A 23,640-nucleotide genomic window follows, 5' to 3' on the forward strand; every position below is an offset into this window, starting at 1 on the left:
ATGCCGTAAAACATCTTATGGATTTCATGGCGTGTCAGCTCGTGTATCTCTAATTTGCAGCAAATGCTAGCTTTTTTATGAGAAAAAAGAATCCGTTCAACTCATGCGATATTCCATATGTATTTATGGTACATTGTGAATGGTAATGTAAGATATAATAATTTTATTAACTAAACAGTTTTTGTCAAATTTTTTCACAATGAACTGAATAACGCAATTTGATGAGCGAAGGACAAATAGTGACTTTAATCCATATGCGCCAGTCCCTGCTAAATGTATTAAAGAATCTTTTCTTTGGTTTTGGGGGGATTTTTTCACTAACAGATAACATTATTTACATACGTACGTAAACATCGCCCCGTTTGTTCTCAAATAATTTTTAACTTTTGAGTTCAACTCTATTATGAGCATTCTTCGACATTTGTTTCCAAGTGTTAGCATCATTTTGTCCACATGCATACAAATAGGCGGGCCAGTTTGTTGCGACTCGCAATTGAAATACACACCGGTTAGAAAGTGTCATCACTCAACGCAATGCTACATCATAGCGTATACATCCATGCTATATTTGCGATAAATAATGAAACATGAAGGCAAAAAAATGTGCTTCATATATTACTGTAGTATTCTGCTGAGCTACAGAACTATAGCTTTTTGGAAATACTACCGGAATTTGCGAACCCTAGATCTATTGTCTAGTACATGCAAATAATAAAATCAAATTTATATACACAGCTGTACCGTCAGAAAAACATGCGTTCAACTTGGATTTTGTTTGTTTGGTTTTTTTCAAAACTTATTTTGAATAATTAATCAATATTTGTTGTAAATTTACTAGAAAAGTTTAATGTACCAAGTAATTTATGCTTGTTAAAGTGTACTGAGAAGCGATAAAATATACATGTGACTTTCCCAAATTCATTCAAATAATTTGAATAAATCTATAGCTAAATATAATAGAACAAATGTACTTTAAAACGTTGATTAATAAAACTGCCGTGACTGAATATTTTATGATACTTTTTTCACATTTTCATTCACTTTCATTGTGAGCAAATGGAAATAATCCACTAAAGTCAAAGATAAAATATTGATTGACTCTTCCGTTTCATGATGACGTGCATTCCAAAAGCAATACAGTTTAATAAACAGGTTCTTGTAAACCCATTCCGTTTTCTTTACACCTAGATGTATTAACTGACTATGAGGACAAAAGCAAGTGTGATGGTCCACAAGACTGCAACTTTTTCCCCGTGAAGAAATTGAGGGAAAATGCTGTCGAGAGGGACAATAAACATACTACATGTATGCCCAAACACAGTCTTCGAAATAACCCGGGAGTCCGATGCCCGGGGCTTGGTACATTTGCAGGCGGGCATGTAAAAATTGCCAAATTACATGCCCAGAGGGCATGTGTAAATTTTCTATCAACGTACAAAATGTTTACTTGCCATTTATTCCATCGTACCCAAGTTATTCGTGTAACTTGCTTTGTGCAGTCTACATTCTCAGTACGACTTGTCAAATAAGCGTCAATCGTAATCATTTAAGTGTTTAGTTAAACCTATTGTATCTATGTTTGCTAAATTACGAGACGTACATTGATGCCACGTGTAGTCATGATTGGGCGATTTATTTATTTTGGTTGCACCATACATGTACCAGAAAATATAAGAATTTTGAGTTGGGTATGTAAAAATTTGAATGGGCTGGGTTAAAATAATGGGTCTACATGCGCGAAGGGCATGTGCTGAAAAAAATTTGTCGTGAAGACTGCAAACAGTTAGTAAAAACCTTTTAAGTATTTTATCATACCAAAGCTTTATTTGTTCTCGTTACTTTGAGAAATCTACAATATATTTAAAGCACAACAGTCCAATCCACACTTTTCAAAAGTTGTTCTCCTTTGCAGGGTAAACCCAAAGGTCAAAAGGGAAAAAAACCAAAATTCTCCTTCTTTATAAAATCAAATATTTGGCGTACTGTGATGAAATCGCTTTGGATTTGATTTATTCATTCAATATGTGGTGGCAACCCACTTATTTAATGAGTCATTCTGGGGCAATCAAAATACATAGTATTATTGACAACAGGTTTTTAATGTCAACTGATATAGATACAAACATATAGATACAAACATATAGATACAAAATATAGATACAAACTTCTATACTACAAAGGCTACTGTGATAAATCTATAGGTTTTTCCCCAAAAGATGACGGCCAAGAGACACAGCATTTGTAAAGTGTGGATTGAGATCACAGCTACGATTTCAACAAAATTATTCATGTAGGAAACTCATGACCAGTTGTGCGAGTAAGCGTTAAGTTTTCGACAACAATATTTACCATACATGTAATATGCTACTTTCAGATGACGCCACCGTCTAACAGTACTTTCAGCACTTTGATTTTTTATTAATACACCAATGAATCTTGGTATTAGCTCTAAAACTATTTAAAATACTATTGAAAATAAAATCATAGTGATTTTGATCCCCTGTTGACTGATTAAGATGGTATAGCCCCTTTTAAAACTGGTGTTTTAGCTTGTGTTGTTTTAGGTGACATGCCACCTACGGCCACCATTATAGCTATTATCACGTCAGGTGAAATTAGTTTTGAATAATTATAAAACGATCTTTATTATTTTTAAACAGACCAGCAATTATTCTTGTGTTAAATTTTTAAGTATTAAACAAAAATTGCTGTTCTGTTATCCCACTAGATCGCTTTTAGACGCCATGTTTTTTAATAGTTTTCTGTAAACAGAGTTATCTTTCTTGAAGTTTGTAACTTTCTATTTTGGGCGCCGTTATTTTTTTAAACACTCATTACAACTTGATTATAGCTCAAAAACTATTTTAAATGCTACTGAAAATAAAATGTCAGTGATTTTATTCCCTACTGACCGATTAGGGTTGGTTATTAGCCTCTTACAGTCAGTGTTGGCTTGTATTGTCTTAAGTACAGTTATACCTACAGCTATTATCACCTAAAGCGTAAATAATTGCCTGCTTAAATAAAAGATCTTATCAAATAAACCTTGTTTATATTTATAAGAAATACAGTTGAAACTTTCAATGCATTTATTAATGTGTTTATCTTTTTAGTTATTAAAATATAAACATGTCAAGTATAGTGATTGCAAGTCAAAAGTTGGAAGCAAAATGGCACCCAAAAACGAAGCCCGGGCCTTTTCACCCCCCCCCCCCCCCCCCCGAAACAACACACATCAAAAATTCAAATGACCTCGCATTATTACAAAACGGGGGTAGTTAGACCTCTTACACATTGTTTTTCATCTCATAAAAAAAATCAGCTCCTGTCTCGAGCGGAAACGCCCTAAATTCAAAGGAAAATTCGGGAATTATTTTGCCTCAGCCATGTTTTGACGTGAACCTTCAGTGAAATACTGTAGTGACACCTGCATAAACACATGCTCCATCTAAGCCATGGCTCAGATAATGGCCCCCTTGGGACAATGAATTCAGCCACACTTGTCTTTGATGTTCTTATTTATATAAGCTCCTAAGAATTTATCATTGATAAACAACAATTTTGCATTGTCAGTTGATAGAATACTTATAAAAAATAAATTTAGTTAAGAATTAAAATTAAGACAAAAACCTCCATCTGGATGTAGTTATATAAATATATTTTAGAGTGTTTTAATACTATTAATTAATTAATAAAATCTGTAAGGATTACCTCCCTTACTTTTCAACATCAGTGTACAATATATAGAGAAGGAAAATGAAAACTGTCATTAAATCATTAAATCTTGTCTGATCTTGAAAAAATTGCAGGTGCACATCTTCAGATGGTGATCAACATATGTACAAATTTTCATACTGTTCCATGCAGTAGTAGAAAATTCTATAGGGGGGACAAAGTTGCGTCTACAGACAGACGGACGGACAGACAGGCTGACAGGGTGAAACCAATACACCCCTTCTAAACTTCATTTGTGGGGGGATAACTAACTCTGGGTTTACTTTTTGAAAATGTGGGTCCACTCACGGTTTACTTTGGGTTTACTTTGAAATTGCTTTTGGGGTCAACTGTACGCACTGAAATGTGAATCAGACCCATCTTTTATTTCATCATCCTACTGCCTGTAAATCCAGCCCCTTGTGTATTCAGAATACACAGTTAGCATCTGCTTTTAGGGGTGTACTTCTGATCAGGTTTTACTTTCTGTGTCCACTCTGGGATTACTTTAGGTCCACTCTAGTAAACCAAAAGTAATCCCAGAAAGTAAACCCAGGGTTTAGTTGGGGTTTACTTTCTGTTAGGCAGGGCTCTACATTAACTTTTTTTCCTACTTGTCCATTCGGACAAGTGACCAAGACATTTACTTGTCCGAACTTGAACTTCACTTGTCTGAAAAAATTTTTCAATATTAAAGATCAAATATTGTCAACTTGAAAACTACAGTTCTGTATTACTAAAATAAAGTCATTTATTGATTATTCTTGCTATAATTATTAACCTGACTTATCAAATGGAAACTTCAAATGTCTTTCATAAACGTATTTGTTCCATATTACATTATCATAAACGTATTTGTTCCATATTACATTAAACATGATTTGTCAGCTGTAGCTTTGTCATGGCAAATTACAAGACATATTTTAAATTTAGCATCAGGTTTTAAAAAACATGTAACTGTTATATTGATTTCTCAGCTGTTTTTTAAACTAAACATGGAAAGCCATCATCGTCTTATAATCTATGATGAATGAAACCTAAAATAAATTACATATCTTTCCATAATCCTTTATCTTTGCTACCTTTTCTTCCTTTCTTTTTCTTAACATGAGTGTTTGGTACTTTGTAAGAACTAAGATCCACACCTTTACAGTTCAATATTGAAAGTTGTTTGAAATTAGTGAACTTCAATCCCGATCAAGAGTAACTCAATTGCATTGCAATTTGATGTTGGGATCGAAATTCAAAATAACTAATCGATAAACTTATGAGACTACAAATAAACTTATCACAAAATTTTCTTTCCTTTTTTAAATGTTGGAGACTTCTTTACATAAAAATGCACTTGTCCAGTCGGACAAGTGGCCAGCAATATTCACTTGTCCGTATATTTTTTTAACTGGTACCGGACAAGTGTTAATGTCGAGCCCTGTTAGGTTGGGTCTAATAGTTACTGTATGGTCATTTCCAATTCCTGGAGGGTGGGGATGACCCCAGGGGTCAGATCTAATAAACCCCATATATTGCCTATAACAAACAGTCAATATATGATTCTGAAAACTTTTTGTAATTATCTCTATCTGTTTTAAAGTTATAAACCTTTACAATAGAGTCTACGATTTTCCCCATAAGTTTCAATGTTAGACCCCACACCCTTTTGACCCCCCAGAAATGTGGTTGGCCAACCCCAAATGAGAAACATAGGTAATCACAGATTACAAAGCTCACAAATGAGGCATCAACTTTATGACACCACCTTTATCATATCATATGAAAATCAAAGCTAATGATCTTGGATATTCATAGATACTGTTTTGACACAATATTGTACATGTATATCATATGTTAAAAAATTGTATGATAATCATATGTTTATTTCATACAGTATTACGAGGGTTGTCCCAAAATACCGTAGACTGAGCTCATAACTTCAAAACTATTCATCGCAAATACACTAAACTTTATCGGTCACTTGGTAGTGCTATTGTTGATTAATATCTCAAATTACAGCTGTGTACTAATTTTTAGTACCTTAGTGCTGCACCCGGCGGCGAAATGTACGACATAAAAATTACATCCACATCTTTGTTGAATTAGCACGTGATTGAAATATAATCAAAGTATTTGTGGGTTAATAACATTTTACTAAGGTTTTCAGCAGGGTTGTCTCTTAAGACCCGGGAGGCGGGGAATTTCCCCGCCTAAAGTGACGTAATTACCCGGCTATTATTGCATTTCAAACACAATCTAGCTATAAGCTAAACCTCCAGATCCCCTTCTACTTTTTTATTTCTCCCTTCTACTTCAATTTTTAGTGACAACCCTGTTTTCAGTGTAATTTTAAAATGTGATTGGATAAAAGAGAAAATTATTAGAATGCTAAAAAGGTCTAATTGTTGTCATTAATCAGTAAACAAAATTAATGTTGGTATACATAGAATTGTCCTTTTTAGGCCTTTAACCCGAAAGTAATTCAAAGGACACAGGACATTACTAAATGCCCTGAGTGAGTTTATTGATGTGGAAACTGAAATTTCTTAGTTTCACCTATATTACAAAATTATTCAATAAAAAATTTAAATGTATGTAGATATTGATTGTTTTTTAAAAATTTAGTCATGTATTTCTTACACGATGGATTTATTCATTAAAAAATATATTTATAATGTAAATGTTGATTTGTAGATGGTGTGATTCAAGTTCTTTTCTTATGAGCTTGAGTAAAAATTCTTCAGGATTCACTAAGGGGGTTAGCAAATCCATGATTTGCAAACCCCTATTGGGTGCATGCCTGATATGTCTTTGGTAAGTAAATCCAGGATTTACCTCCCCCCTCCCACCCCTCTTAACACAAGTTGAATTTAGTTCCAGTCTGTCCTTTCAATCATTCAGTTAAAGAGATCTTCAATTTCTAGGGACTACATTACACTTGTGGCAAAGGCCTTGGAAAATTTGCTATTTTAAACTTATTAGTGTTTTATATGTAGCAGAAATAATACAATCGACTAAAATTAAGATGCTTTTTGATATCTGATTTATGGAATGTTAAAAAAAAAAAACTAAAAAATAAGTTAGACACAAAATAGGAAATTAGGACATCGCGGGACCAGTGATTGGGAAGGACCTGCGCCACGCGCCATAGTCCCATTTAAGAGAAAAATGGCGCATTAAATCAATTACTCTACGCGCCGAAGTGCGCATTCAAATTTCTCATCGGTTATAAAAGTTTTAGCGATGTCCGCTGCAAATTTACTCTGTACGACTTAGCTAATCGTCTTTTAATACATTTGTTTTAAAACATCAAATTTCATTGGTCGTGTTTGGTAAAACAGAAATAAACAACCAATAAAAACGTTTCCACTCTTTTATGCGTGGTAGATTATTCCAGAATTTCCTCCGAAAGAGAAGTTGAAGTCGCCCAGTATTCTGAGTTCTCAATTATGTAAACTAACCCCAAAATGCAGTAAAATGATGATTATCTAATTGAAAAGACGTGTTCACAGCCTCAATTAATCCCTGTTGTGATTATTAAAACTCACGACTGTCTTACCATGCTTATCGTTACTGTAGGGGTTATAAATACGGGTGATGCAACCACACTGCATTGAAAATTACAACCGATGTTTATTTATTTAAGTGTCGATACTACAATTAGTTGTAACTTGTAATTATTTGATAACTCGCAAAATTAATGTTTAAATAATAAGAAAAACCGTTCCCTACAGTTATCTTCAAAGTTTGAAAGATTCTCTACATAACGGTAATAATTGGGTCAAAGGGTTTGACTAATACCTCCCAAAAACACAGAAGTACAGAGACTGATTTTATTTATCATTAAGCAAACACCATAACAAAAATTGCATCAGTGAAATGTATAAACACATCAAATAAATTAAATTTAACCAGTTGGTTAAGTTTTTAAATTTTATAGAAGTTGTTTTGCTCTAGGTTGGTCCTTGATAATTTCAATTTTACAAAATGGCCCCAATGAATAAATAGATGGCCCTTTCATTATGAAAATGGCCCATTGAAATTAATAACTGTGGGGCCATAGTCCCATTGACATTTTTGGCCTTCCCAATCACTGCGGGACATATGTCCGCAACCTATGTCCCGGATTTCTTTTACACCGTCCTTTCAATTACATCTTAGGTAGCTAAACACAGTTTCGTATTAAAATCCAGGGCGTTTTTCTCAGGGAAAAAGCATGATGCCCAGATGGGTAGGAATTTTCCTACTGTTTTTATGGGGTATACATGAAAATTAATGTTTTAAATTCTCTATTGCATAATGTAGAGGTTTATCTTTTGAATACATGAAAAAAAAGTATGTAGAAAAATTTTAAAAATTATTTTTTTCAGACTCTAAAATAAAGGGAGGTTACTCCAAAAACTATGGATTTTACGCATACAGAATTCCATGAATTTTATTGCAGGTAATATAGCTCTTTAAAAAGCTGGTGAATGTACCCTGAAAATACTACATATAAAATGATGCCTAAGGACTTCCTCTTGAACAGGTTGAGACCAATCTGCCAAATGGGATATAATAGCCCGTTTGGGGTAGAATAGCCCTAATGGAATATAAATTGTAAAGTGCAAAAAAAAAAATAAATTTTGATTTTGAAATTTTTGATATAAATCCGCATTAGAATAGATGAAATACAACAACTTTTGGTAACCAACTTTTTCTGTAGCTCTACTATTACGGAGATTGATCCCTCAGTATATCCAAAACTTCTTGGGGATCAATCTTACAAACTATATAGACATATAGAAAAACTTCTTAACCAAAAGTTGTTGCATTTGATTCACATTAATGCGGATTTATATCAAAAATTTTTAAATAAAGATAAATTATTTTTTGCAATTTAAAGAACTATATATGATAAGAGTTAAATTTGGCCCCCATAATTCGCCATTTTTTAAGTGTTTCGGGTACAATAAAATGTTAACTAATGTTTTAGAAGAGTTGATATAAAATATATTTTTCATCTATTTATTTGATTTATTTGCACTCACTGGCAGTATATGACGTCAGAAGAGACGCCATTTCTATAATTCAATTAAAATCGGCCAAAAATTGACATTTTTCTTATATATTTACGAATGGGAAATATAGAGCGCATGCTTGAACAAGGAAAATTTTTTTGTCACTTACTAGTCTTGGCTAGATACATCTCTGATTAAAATATTTTATTTGTTCAAGAATGCGCTCTATGTTTTCGGAAGGAAAAACTGCTTGAAAACAAGCTGTTTTACGCTAAAAATGCAAAAATGGCGGGAAAAGGTTGTCTTTACAATGTCATATTTCTAAATTGTGAGATCTTGAACCAACATGAATGTTATGTAAACACATCACATGCATAGCTGTATTAAGAAAACAAAGAATGATAGTAATATGACGATGTTCATTTTAGGGGGCCATTTTAGGCCCTTATCATATATAGTCCTTTATATACCATTTGGGCTATTCTATCCCAAACGGGCTATTATATCCCATTTGGGAGATTGGTCCAAACCTGTTGAAAATGCACAGAAATTAAAATGGCTGATTTATTTACATTCTGCTGTTGGGGGGAGGGGGGGGGGGGCTAATATGCATGGGTGTACTGCATTTAGAGTCATTCTTTTGCCCATTTTCCTCATGTTTAGAGTGCCAAATAAACTCTAACTCTATTGATATATACACAGGGGCTTGGTTGTTGGATAATGAATTTCCTAATTATTTGTTCCCGAAGAAAAAAATGATTAAAATTGGTAATCTGATGTGTATTTCTGTGTATTGCAATAAATAAATTCACTGAAATCCCCCGTTTCAGTCATGTTAAAAATGTGTATTCAATGTACATTTAAAAAAGTAAAGGGACGACACTCGCCATCTTGGATTTATAGGGGGTCCTCGTTTCAAGCTATGTTTTAAACAAGTTCTTCCATTTCTCCAACGATTTCTGACGAGATCTAGGTTGGAAAATATTCAACTGACTTATTCCTATCGTCTGACTACATCTGTACGCTGCATAATAAACACATCGTTCCGAAATGTACTAGATACTTGCCAAACTTATCGAAAGCAACGGAAGTTTACTTTTGAGTGACGTAAATTCTCCATATAATCACTGAGATGTTCCGAAAATGTAAGATAAATCTAGAGAGAGCAAAAATTCCGCGAAAAGTTATCCTCTTGGTTTATCCAATGCTTTCGGATCTCCTCAGTGATTACATGGAGAGTTTGGCGAGTATCTAGTACATTTTGGAACGATGTGTTTATTATGCAGCATACAGATGTAGTCAGACGATAGGAATAAGTCAGTTGAATATTTTCCAACCTAGATCTCGTCAGAAATCGTTGGAGAAATTGAAGAACTTGTTTAAAACATAGCTTGAAACGAGGACCCCCTATAAATCCAAGATGGCGAGTGTCGTCCCTTTACTTTTTTTAATGTACATTGAATACACTTTTTTAACATGACTGAAACGGGGGATTTCAGTGAATTTATTTATTGCAATACACAGAAATACACATTAGATTACCAATTTTAATCATTTTTTTCTTCGGGAACAAATAATTAGGAAATTCATTATCCAACAACCAAGCCCCTGTGGATATATAGAGATATATGTATCATGTTTTTACAATTTTATCAGTTTATACAAATTAATTAAGATAAATTTTGCTTGTCCCTCATCTAATAACGTCCTTATAACGTTACCTATAAAACCGTGTTTTGCACCCTTACCTCAGTGGTAAACCTACATCGATAGAGGACAACTCGTGAATTGGTTCCAACTGCAAGTAAGCATGAGCACCAATTATATGGACAAAACTCCAAAGTGTTGACTATGTCATGACATGGAATATAGTATGTTGCTGGTGTATATTGCTCCGTAATAACCATATCCAATGAGTCAACTGTTCAACAACAGTGTAAAATAGTGTGGCGCTTTTTCAGAAAGCCTTTTTTGTACCTCCAAGTCAGAAGAGCCAGGTTGGGGCAGGTCTATTCGGGTACGGGATGTTTTGCACCTAAACATGTTTAGCCCTGAGATGTTTCTCTCCTATTTCGCACTGAGATGGTTTGCACCGCGAAGTTTCGAAGGAAATTTATTTATAGATAAGTAGGTCAACAGGTCGCTGGATGTGACAAGTTGACAATTGACAGTTCCCAGTCGAAAGATACATGTACAAGTAGTCGAGTTGACAGATCGACAGTTGTAAAATAATTAAACTCTAGACCTTTCTGCCTGGAAATCAGCTATCCTATATACATTAATATGTTATTTATCTCATACGTGTGGTGTGTATTACCCGTGTGATAAACCTTTGCTTTATCAAACGGGTGATGCTATTAATATCAAATACTTCTGGTCTGAACTTTTTGGACACAGCCCCTCGCTTCGGTATCAGGAGAAAACGTTAGGTTCCTAGGGTACGTTTTCTCCAAGAGAGAACGTACCCAGGTACGTTTTATAAATAATAAACATAGAGTTAAATAGTCTTAATAAATAATTTACTGCATAAATATAGAAGAATATATGAATTTGATAGATATCTTAATCAAATAATAATAATTCTTATATATGTATCGGTTGAATATTTGAAGGATTTGGACATGTCAATTAGTTTTAAATACTACTTTAATGCATATTTTAATGAATAAATATAGAAGAATATACAAATTTTATAAATATCTTAAATTATATATCCCGTAAGGGTTTTCTTATATTTATCTAACGGACTTGGACATGATTTGAGCTCAAAATTTTCAACTAAATATTTCATAAATAATCTTTTAATGGTTGATAAATTCACCATGTTTGTTATAAGTATTCTGCTTTAAATATTAGTAATTTCAATGTAATAAGACCTTTGAGACTTTCAAAGTTGTATCAATTCAAGGGACCAATTGACGGCAGATTATATGTCAAAGAATTTATATGTAAATTTGGAATAACAGAAATGGGTATCTTCACATTGCGGAGATAGGAATGAGTTGAAAATAATTGATAATAGGTCGCATCTGACCTTAAATTAAACTTTAATGAAATTTTATACCGTTTGAAAAACATTTATCACCTTAATAAAGTTCATTGTAGTATGATTGTGGTTCATTGTGGTTTCATTGTGGTTCATCGCGGTTCATTGTGGTTCATTGCGGTTCACTGTGGTTAAAAGACGCGACGCGCCGCGGAAGTGGTATTATTCCGCCAAGCTTCAGTCGTTTTTTTTTTTCGGTTGTACAAGCGAATTTTCTTTACTGTTTCACTATATTATCATAAAAAGTGTTGTCTTGTCAAACGCAGTGTCATATTTATTTATAATGATAATCAATACTTGCAACATATTATTGAACTGTTTTTTTGGTTACGTCATGTTAATCGAAGCGGCTTTCCAGGTCATCACACAAAAAATGTTTGGAGCAAAGTTGTCGTCATAATTTGCAACAAATGAAAATATAAGAAATAAGGTATCATTTGTTTATGTATATCGGAATATAAATACGGGTTGGTACGTGAACAAATCTTCCATAAAGTCCTTCGGGCTTTTCTTATCTCTTGAATATTTGAGATATGTTTGTTGATAAGTAAAAAATGAAGATCACCATCGACGAGTTACAGAAAGTCGGGCGGGGGGGGGGGGGGGGGGGGGTTGTCCCTAAAATCTAATAAATCAAAGTTTATTCGAGACAAAATACAGGCATAATCTAAAACCTGGTTTGGTCCTGTTGGCCTGGCCTCAATATTGGCATTGCCTCACTTTTTGCCTCAAATTTGGCTTGACCCTAAATTTTGGCCTGGCCTCAAAATTGGCATGGCCTCAAATTTAGCCTCTACAAAAAATTTTGGCCTCAATTTTATTTTTATATTTTCTTTGCACATTTGATGATTTTATTGACTTTTGATGATTTATGTTCAATACATATTAAACATCCCAGTAGATGGCTTGAGTGTCTTATAGTAATGGTTCTATTTAAAGAATAGTAACAAATTAACAATTAAAATTATAGTGCATTGTATATATTACTACAGGTATGACTGTATGAGTGATTGATTCTGATAAATTTTGATTAAGTCTAATTTAAATTCTAGTGCTTAAGAATGTGATGCTGTCCTGCCATTGTATAATCATGGCATTTTTTTCAATGTACTTAATAAATCAAACTGCTTTAAGCATCGGACAATATCAATATGTTTTGCTTTGTTCAAATTCTGATAAGGAAAATTCCCTTTAGGAGAAAAATTGTTTCCTAAATATGCAAACAACACATGCAAGAAACTCTAATCAAGAGGTGGTAATTTAAATGACCATTGCTGAATGAAATTATCGAAGGATGCAATGTTGCAGTCATTTAAGAAATACGTCATAGTATACAGACAGAGCAATTGCGATTATAGAAATATAATTGCAGTTCCTTCTTATGGACTTACAGTGGGAAAGAACAATGGATATGCAAATATTCACATATGACATTAATCAAATTAAACCATGTGTAATGTTAAACGACCGGGCAGGCAATGAATCAGACCCCAATGCAGCAGATTAGCGACAGAAAGGGGTGATATATCGAATTTTTGATGGAGAGGGAAATTTGGGCTTGATTGCTGTTGACCGGTAATGTAAGCAAACTGGAAATTTAAAAGTGCATTACGATGTATTGTCGTATCCATGAGATGTCTATTCCATGACTTGTCGTATCGATGAGCTGTCCATTCGGTGAGTTGTCGCATCGATGAATTTTTTCGATGAGTTGTCTTTCGCGTTATATCATCCATGTAAATATGATAATTAGTTAAAATTATGATGAAACCCAAGCTGTAAATTATTAGAGTGACATGCATATGTACAAGTATAATTTTGATTCTTCAAAATGACGACTTATTCATGTATGCAAGCTCTGAATCTCACGATGTATTTAACAATAAAATTTAGTTAAATATTTGACTTCCTGTTAATATTTTCGAAAATCATTGATGTCAATTCATTGGGGGCGAGTTGTCTTGACTGAGGTCATCCTAAGTTGGGGGCCGAGTTGTCTTGAGCTGGTTGCGAGTTGTCCAGCATATTTTGGAATGAACTTTCAAATGTGACCAAGGATATGTCTGTAAGTAACATAGCAAACTAGCCAGGTTTGTTTAGGTTAACATTAAGCTCTATGGGAAATGAATTGGTACTCTTTTCCCAGATAGCGGCACCGCATCACCGAGTTTTCGTAATGAGATCTGCCAAGGGTTTATGGGGAGCAGAGTGGATCGAAAACCATTGGTTAGCGAAGATGCGATTTTGATGAAATTTTACTTTTCAGTTTTTATTTTTTTTTACAATGCTTTAAAACACATTTCTAAAGATCAAATTAAATTTGTGAATCAGTTGTTAAGTTATAAGGAAGATGCATTGCTCACAATTATTTGTCATGTAAACAAGGCCCGTGCCCTGGTTTGATATACCAGTAAAAATCGTTTTCAAGCTGATTTGTAAGACACGCCAAATTCACAAAAATGAGATAATCATACATGTAGTTTCACAGTCAATAAACTAGTTTAAACGGCTGTAAACTACAGTTTATGGACAGAATACTAAAGTTAACGACGTTAATCAATACTTCACATCTGTTGACCATAGTTAACGCGATCATGTGTTTCAGAAGTGTAAAACTACAATTAACACTCAACCAACCATTTACGATTGCAAAACATAGTTTATCAGATAAATATAGTTTACAATTGTGAAACTATAATTAACAACTCTTAACCATAGTTAACGAATGTAAATTATAGTTTACATATGTGAATCTATATTTATCAGCAAAATCTATCGTTAACGTTATTTGCAGACGGATAAACTTAGATTATCATTCGTTAACTTTAGTTTACAACCGTTAAATATAGTTTTACAGATGAAAACTAAACTAAACGGACCGTTAATCATAGTTTACGAATCGTTAACTATGGTTTACGAACCGTAAATATAAAAAATGTAAACAAATGCTTCGTTAACAAAGCAAAGAATTGTTATCTTTATAACTCCCTAAAAACTCAATGAATGGCACTCGAATTTTGGTTACCTACTAAATATGCCTTACTAAAGCATTGTAAACATTAGAATCGGAAAAATAGTTTTTGACCAAGATCGTGACCATGTCTCTTTAAAAACATTAAAAAATTTGATTGGTCTCCCCCATTTTAAACGATTGTTGTTTATCTGGCGTGAACTCTTCTGACGTTATATAACCTTACTCACTTCATTGATGAATACACTCGAATGAAAAATGTTGTCACGTAATATGTTAAATGATATTCTAATTAATATATTGACTGGCACATCACTTTATTTTACTAAGGCCTTCTTTAAGCTCAGGTGAGTTAAACAAGAGGCCCATGGGCCACATCGCTCACCTGAGGAACAATAGGAAAGATCAAATCAGCCTTAGGTGGAATAACACATCCTCACAAAATGGCTGACCTCTCATCGAAACGACATTTCATTTTATTAAAAAGATTTTATCGAAAGCAATATTTAACTTACTTCATAGCCGAGTGGTTAACGTGTCGGGCTTGTGATCCGTACATCCCGAGTTCAAATCCTGCAGGGTCTTTTGCAATTACTTATTGTATTGAATTTTATAGATATTAATTTTTTATCCCCAAACTGCAAATTTTTCGCTCATTCGACATTTGTACAGTTTGTTTTTTATCATATCTTTCCTATTTAAATAATTTACTGTTAATCCGAGTGATTTTTTCCAGGTGTGTTATTCACCTTAAAGTTGCTCACTACAACGTGAAATATTTTCTCAAATCAGCAGAAAATTACTTGATTATGGTAGATATCATAATGGATAAGAAGTATTTAAGTCTAATAAGCAAAAATATGTGCAATTTTGGATGAAAAATTACATTTTCAAAAATTTGATCCACTTTACATGAACAAAAGCTCCAGACTGATTCGAACTCACGATCTGCGGTTCAGAGGCCCAATACTTTAACCACTGAGCTACGACGATATACAACCCAACTGAACGATATAAACAGCTTAACAAAACATTTAAATCGCCATCTTGTGACATAGGGTTTTAAAAAGTATAAGTGTAATTAGGTGTAGTGGGGTACCTTGTTGGAATCATAATACAAACTATCTGGACAATGCTGTATAATACACGCAGATCCTATATAAATAAAAATCCATTTTCCCCTTGGATATTCTAATTATCATTAGTCCCTGTTCTAACAGAATAATTTTTTAGTCTTAACACATGTTGAGCATTGCAGTTCTCAAAAAGGTCCTAAACAATTGTTTATGTATATGGGATATACACCTACATTAAACTATGAACCCCTTGTGATGCCCACGAATTGTCCACGGGCCAAAGTCTACATAATTTAAAAGAATCACCCGGCTGATAAGTTTCTGAGAAGAAGATTTTTACAGATTTACTCTAAATATTCCTATGTAAAAATTCGCCCCCCCCCCCTCCCAATCCTACCCCCGGGAGTCATGATTTTCAAATCTGAATCTACACATCTGAGCATACTTTCACACAAGTTTCAGCTTTCCTGGCTAATTAGTTTCTGAGCAGAATTTTAAAGATTTACTCTATTTATTCAAATGTAAAAATTCGACCCCCCCCCCCCCCCCAATGTGCCCCCACCCTACCCCCGGGGGGTCAAGATTTTCCCAACTTTGTATCTACACTACCTGAGGATGCTTCCACCCAAGTTTCAGCTTTCCTGGCCAAATGGTTCTTGAGAAGATTTTTGAAAATTTCTAAAAAAAATTTCAATAATTCCTAATTAACTCCCATTGAAAAAGAGGGTGGTCCTTAATTTTCATAACTTTGAATCACTTTGCCTTAGAATGCTTTATGCCAAGTTTCGTTAAAATTGGCTGAAAAAAAGACAACACGACCATCCTTTAAAATTATGATTTATGATTTATTCTTTAACATATGAATAAGAAAAAATTCATAAATGAACCTTTTCTTTTGTAAACTATATAACATACAGAAGAAAGACAATACTTTTTCTGAAGTATATCATGTACATTAAATGTCTCCATTTTATGATTTGGAAATCTAGAATGAGGTCTGTAAAATTCCAATGAATGATTATCCCTGACAGGTCTATGCAGTCTCCTCATCTAGTTGTTGTAACTAGAAAAAAATGAATAAAATATTACAGAAAAGACATTGCAGATAAAAAACAAACGTAAATACATATGCATAATTACCAAGATGCTATACTTGTGTATAATACCACAAGCACGGACACACTGAACACATAATATTTAATAGTTTGACCTTCTGAACACATTCTGAGGCTCTGAACATTAAAAGTAAGCTGGCAGGTTGATGCTGAACAACACTAAAATAAGAGCAGACCATCAGGCTTTAGAATGATTATAGCATTTTAGGGTACAGCACTACAGATACATATGGACAAGTTACAATACATGCCTTTGCTTTCAATTCTTGGTTCTCCTCTGTAAGCTGTTCCACTTTCTGGCGAAGTTCTGTTACTTCTAGTTTTAAAGCCTCTACATCAGCTGTCTCAGGCCCAGATGCTCCCAAGTGCTGCTTCAAAAAGCTAAATATTGTGTAAGGACTATATAGTAAAAACACACACACACACATATATACAAGTTGCGCGAGGGGATAATAAGTGTTCCATTTTCCCAAGGACTATCAAGTGAGACATTTATTTTACAAGAAGCGATGATCTATACAAAAATCCATGTTAAAGTGGCCTTACAACTTGTCCAATTTTACACAGTCGTACTCTTAAAAATTCTCATTCTTACCTCTCAAACTGTCTTTTATACACCATTGTTCACTTACAATGTTTGGTTGTTATTGATTCTAAAACATAAAATTCTCATTCTTACCTCTCAAACTGTCTTTTATACACCATTGTTCACTAACAATGTTTGGTTGTTATTGATTCTAAAACGTTTTCTTACCTCTGCAGAGGTTTGAGTGAATCTTGATGCTGCCATTTTATTCTACTCCAGACACAACAATGTGACGTCAATATTAAAAGGGCAACTACTCTAAAATTTTAAAGTAATTTTAAAAGGGAACTACTACAAATATTTTAAGAACTTATGGAACATGATTTCTGTATTAAATATTATGTGATGTCAAGATGAATATGTGAATTGGCCATATTGCGAAACATTAATTCTCACCATCCGGACAAAAAGATAAGTCCAGCAGTCACGTGCCATCTTTAAACCAATGAAAGTGTGACATTTCAGTCAGAGGGAAAACAAAATATAATATCTTCTTACATGTAAATTTTATACTGTATTATTAGTTACAAAGTCATGTAGTGACCGGGTATGGGATGATACCTGGTTAGTAAATTTCATACCCGTCTCGGTGAAGCATACATATAAATTTATAAAGGATACTCTAAAGCATTATTTGGTTTCTCTGGTTCCTCATATAGACCAACCAAAACTGAAATGAAAAAAATCATGAAAATATAATTCCCTTAACCAATGATTTGTATATCTACTTAATCTGGTGAAGTTAGAAATCAGAAAATCTTAGGAAATCCCAACATATTATATCAAACAAATGCTATATACCCGGTAATAGGGCTGGGACGATACTGTACTGAGCCGATTCGGTACATATCACGATACATGAGATGCGATACGATACATATCACGATACACTGCAATTAAATGAAAACATGAATAAAAGCTTAAAATTTATTCAACCTGCCGATGTATTACCGCATGTCCAAAGTTATTTTGTTATATTCATAATGAGCGTTGCACAATTTACAAATTACTTTAGTCTCGTGTACACTAGTTTTTCATAAACGAGTACTCCAAAAGTTTTCCACACTCCATATTTAGCTTCCTAACAGTTTTGACAACTTTACGAGGTTTTCCGCCATCTTTGTACTTTCATATTAGGCGCGCGGACTAAAAATAGCCGATATATGAAGCTCGGAAAAATAAAAAAAGTTCGGTAAGGTATCGTTGTATTAATGGTAAATGTATCGATCCAAATATCGTCAAAATAAATACCGCGATGCACCGGTGCATCGGTGGATCGTCCCATCCCTACCCGGTAATAACTTTCAAGCAAGATTTCTGACCAAATTTTCCAACATGAGGCCCAGGCTTATAAAGAAAGATTTTTTTTGGCTTTCCAAACAGACCATAATACAACACAGACCCTGATAGTTCTTTCAAAGATTTTTAGTGAAGATCATACACCTTCTTTGTCTGATTTTTAAGGTAAGGTTTGTAGTTACAGGAAGATAACTCAGGATAACTCAGGTGTTCAATTTGACGAAACAACTTCACTGCAGATATGATGTTAAGATTTATAGGACGTTAATAATTGACCTCAGAAATATATATCACTGGTTTGATTAAGAAATAAGTTTTTCCTGAATGTTGCAGAATAACCTCCGAGGTCGAGAAATGTAGTTTAGAAATATAACAGCCAAGGCTTTTTTTATTTCTAAATAACATTTCAAGATCGAGGAAGTTATTCAGCAACATTCACGATAACAAGAACTTTATTTCTATTCTACTAACAGCTCCGATTATCAGCTGATCAGTTTATCTATAGAGAGAGGAAGTAGGTCATATTTTCAAGCGAGATGAATCTGATTGAAACCAGAGACGGCTGTTCCGCATAACCCCAAAGGTTTTGTTCAACTTGTTTATATATCGGCATGTTTGTTTACAAGTACATTGATCGCAGACTATCGATCGGAATCGAATGCAGACAATATATTTTTCGATGAATGAAATACACACTTAAATTATTTATGATTTTTTAAAATTAATTTAGATTAATGAATTCAATAATTAACCTATTAGTTGTTTTTCTTTTATTTGGACGAACAAGCAGTGAAAATGTGTTGGGGAAGGGTCTTGGAAAAGTTGTGTTTAGCTCTTTGAAATATACATTAAAGGGAATACACATCGCTCTAAAGGACACTAACACGTGTTATCAATGTTGTTGTTTTTTTATAAAGAGCAAGTTTTTAAGTTATAAACTCATGTTCGACTCGAATTTGGTATGTGTTTAAGATCTGATAATTTATTGATGATGTTCTTGGTATATTGGAAAAAAATGTCCGTGGCATCTCTTTGATCTCAGCAATAAATGTGGTAGAATTTGTAGTTTACCATTAAAAAATAACAGGACAGAAGCATCTTATTAATTTTTACAAAAAAAACAAAGTCCATGACATGTGACTTTGAAAGCTTTAATAATAAGATTGCACATATAAAAAGAAAAGATTTTTATGAAATCTTTGGATTTGAAAAGGTTTGAACTTATTAATAAGTTTTTTTATTTTCATTTACAAGGGAGCAGTCTAGGATACTGACTTAATTGTGTTGCATTTTATCCTATTTTGAAAACTTCCCTTGGGTATAAATGGAAACAAATAATAAGATAAATGATTACATTATCTTTTAACATTTTTAGAATAAATAACCCTGAAACTTTCCACATACTGTAGACATGGAAAACATTACCATACTGTGTTTTTAATTTCAATATCTTCGTAATCAGAAAAAAATTTTCAGTGAACATTAAGCACAGTGATATTGACCTGTGCATTCACCATTATAGATGTTGTTGATACATGTGTGCATGAAAGCTGCCAAAGTTAATTACCAGATGCTTATCATAATCATACTACATTTAATCTCAGTTAAAAATGGCAAGCATGAATATTATGTATGAGGCCTAAAAAAAAAAAAAGTTGTGTGTTTAGGGTAACGCAACCTAAATTAACCTACAAAAATGCCCCAATCCTACCATTTTTAGATGTCTATTTTTATCCGATTGTGAATTTTATATTATTTCTATTAAAATACCTGTTTTTTAATATGACACAAACAAACATTCTTAGAATTAATTCATGCAGAAAAAAATATGATAAAATAAAAAAAAATCCCTACCTACCTACCTAACCTAATTTTTCATCAGTGTTACCCTAAACACACAATTTTTTTTATAGGCCTGTTATAATACAATTAATGTTAATTAAACAATTATTATAATGGAAGATTTGTTCCCCCTATAACTTTCAACACCCAAAACAATGTAATTGCATGGTTGAATGTTCATTATTCATCAGTTATTTAAAAAAAATATTTTACAATAAAAATTAAACATATAAATATATATAAATATAATATGAATATTTTCAATTCTAAAGTATAGGTTTGGATTATGAAGACTTTGCAATACCATATACTGCAAGATTGAAACTACTTTGAGAATTTTACATACTGATGCTCTTATATGGAATATAAGAAAAACAAATTTGTTACAAAACAGAAAAATATTTTAACAGTTACGATTAAAACTAATGATTTACAATATGTATGAAAAAGTATGCTTAAAAAAATCAATACAAATTCTTGAACAGTGAACTCGAAGGAATGACAACTCTGTTAGTCTTATGTAATGGAATTATTTTATTTACAATGCATGATGTACATAGTCTTTTATCTTGTTCTCGTGAGAGGGGTAAATGGGAAACCATATTTACAGGGAATTACTGGGACGATTAAAACAAGGCATTACTGGTCCGATTTACTGACGCCGAAAAAATCTGTTGAATGAATGTGCAACTAGTCCGAATTTTCTATTCACACACGCCTTGCCGGTAGAGCTCGCTGCGCCGGCGAGCTGCGCTCGCTATAATAATTAAGCCCTATTACATACTATTGATTTACCTTTTGTGAGTGCATCTAGAACACCAGCTTTTTCAAGGTATCTTCTAAATTCCTCCCTTTTGGAATCTGCTCCCTATATTGACCAAAATATGAAAAAAAAATTGTTATAAACTAATTGAAAGCAATTCCAGGATTTTCCATTCTATTTTTTTATAAAATAAAACAGTTTCAAAACTTCTGAGTTTCATTTGCCTAGGGTCACTTCATTTATTTTTACCATTAAGTTTAAAATTATTAAATGATCAGTCTGCAAAATTATTCAAACTAGTGTAATTAAAAAAGCCACAGTCCATTTTCCAGATTTATGTCACTATTTTATACACATGCATGCTCCATCTAAACATTGGCTTGGAACATATTTATTTAGCAACAATTGTCTTGAAATTTCTTATTTATTAAAAACCTGAGGTATTAAATAATTTATGAAAATGTGCTGTGTAAAAATCATGGAACAGAGTATAATTTACTTTTGAATACATATTTCATGAATTCTCTGTGGATGCTTTTTGCTTATTTTTATTTCTTCCATACCAAGTTATTAACAGAAGAGGCTTATAAAAGTCATTATAAGGGCGATCATTGCTTTCCAAATATGTCATAATCATGACATGTCATGAAATGAAAATACTGTGTGGGGAAATGCATTATTCAGAAATAAACATGTAATTGAAGAGACCTATTATTCAAATTGTTAAAAACCATTTTTAATTAAAATATTTGTTTATTTCTATCCCCATACACACTCTGTGTGTATCCATGGGGGATGGGTGTGCATTTACGTGGTTGTAAAATTCCTCCCACTACTAGCGAAAACACACCAAAAACATGTTAAACTTTAGTAATATAGTTTAATAAATTCTCTTTATCCAGTAACATACATTATGCATTTAGACAATTAGTGTTGGCAAATTTAAGTTTCATATTGAAATGAAACCAGAGACATATATAACATTCATGTCTCTGATGAAACGTAGCTATTTAAGATCTGGCGATTTATAGTAGACTCTGCTCTAAGAGAAAATTTGAGTTAACATATCATAATTTTAACCCCAATATTTTAAAAAGAGTACCGTATCTTCAGTGATTTATATGAAATGAATTCCCGGTTAATCATGTTGACGATATTCATCAAAGTCTCTTCTGAATTATGAATCAGTTCTTGTCTAAGTAATTCAAGTAATTTCAACTCCCCATTTCTCAACACAGAAAGAGGAAAGAATCTTAGAGAGAGGAAAGAATCAACAAAAAGTGGGGGAAGGAGTAACCTGGGACATGACAGACTATAGCAACTGAGATGAACTCAAGTCTAAACTACAATAAACATATATTTGAAAATGATAAACATTGCTATTTTTGTGAAAACCCTGTACACTTTCGATCTCAACCCAATATCACTTACAAAAAAAACACACTCAAAGGTCTTCAATGCGTAATTTAGGCTCAAGTCGCATAGAGAGGGACAATTTGATCACCATGCTGAACAATGAAAATGGGTCTGCATAAAAAAGAATGTGATCAAATAACGGAAATTCTAATTTTTATAACTGTGCATTAAAAAATTATATTAGTTAATAAGAAAAAAACCTATTCTTACCCTGTAAGTTGTCATAATTGTTATTCGGTCTATAAATATTGTCGAACGGTTGCTACCTTTGGCAGAGCATGCGCAACACACCAAGCAGGGCGCAACGATTTACCCCAAAGGACCTGAAAGAACCCATAGGAACTTTAAAGAATAACAAGAGGTCCATGGGCCACATCGCTCACTTGAGTAACAATGGCTAACTACTTTGAGTAAAAACACTTTAAATAATTATAAATAAAAAATATAATGTTTAGCAAAGTTAAGTATCATAATTTTTTTTTAATTTAAGGTTGATCCCTACTCAGACGCGTCATCAATTTAGCAGATATAATAAGCTTTAAAAGCGAAAACGATATTTGTTCGGATTTACCGGTTTTTGCCCTAATTTTTAATGTTTAATTGATAATTCTGAATTTGATGGAAGCAGTCAAGTGTAAATAATGTCTACAAGTATATAAATGGTTTGATCTTATTGAGTCCAATAGTTGGAAATCGTGAATTTTTGTACTGAGATTTTAGTACGTTTGTGTTTATATATGCAGAGGAAAGGTACTGTTTATCCAAAAAATTAATTTGTACTCACTACATATAGTTTTGAAAGAAGAATTTTAGGGTTTATC

The 23,640-nt window shown here is 33.0% G+C and overlaps 2 protein-coding genes across 3 annotated transcripts in view; both read right to left on the minus strand.

Moving 5' to 3' along the window:
- Nucleotides 1-10,692, minus strand: part of LOC128183148 (nucleoporin Nup37-like) — an 80,179-nt gene extending 69,487 nt beyond the window's left edge. Inside the window, exon 1 of the mRNA XM_052852039.1 lies at nucleotides 10,454-10,692. Coding sequence (XP_052707999.1) covers nucleotides 10,454-10,612 — 159 coding nt within the window. The 5' untranslated portion in view covers nucleotides 10,613-10,692. The remainder of the gene's footprint in view (nucleotides 1-10,453) is intronic.
- Nucleotides 10,693-16,622: 5,930 nt separating this feature from the next.
- Nucleotides 16,623-23,146, minus strand: LOC128183313 (c-Myc-binding protein-like). Of its 2 annotated transcripts, XM_052852273.1 has the most exons (5): nucleotides 23,030-23,139; nucleotides 21,436-21,508; nucleotides 18,121-18,169; nucleotides 17,165-17,294; nucleotides 16,623-16,861 (listed from the first exon to the last, which is right to left on the minus strand). In XM_052852273.1, the coding sequence occupies exons 1-5, from the start codon at nucleotides 23,042-23,044 to the stop codon at nucleotides 16,832-16,834; spliced, it is 297 nt and encodes a 98-aa protein (XP_052708233.1). In that variant the 5' UTR covers nucleotides 23,045-23,139; the 3' UTR covers nucleotides 16,623-16,831. The 2 variants fall into 2 exon arrangements, with proteins under 2 accessions (XP_052708233.1, XP_052708232.1); XM_052852272.1 differs by lacking the exon at nucleotides 16,623-16,861 and having other exon boundaries at nucleotides 17,093-17,294; nucleotides 23,030-23,146.
- Between the last annotated feature and the right edge of the window lie 494 nt (nucleotides 23,147-23,640).

The sequence above is a fragment of the Crassostrea angulata genome, chromosome 5 (assembly GCF_025612915.1).
Source record: "Crassostrea angulata isolate pt1a10 chromosome 5, ASM2561291v2, whole genome shotgun sequence".
NCBI lineage: Eukaryota > Metazoa > Mollusca > Bivalvia > Ostreida > Ostreidae > Magallana > Magallana angulata.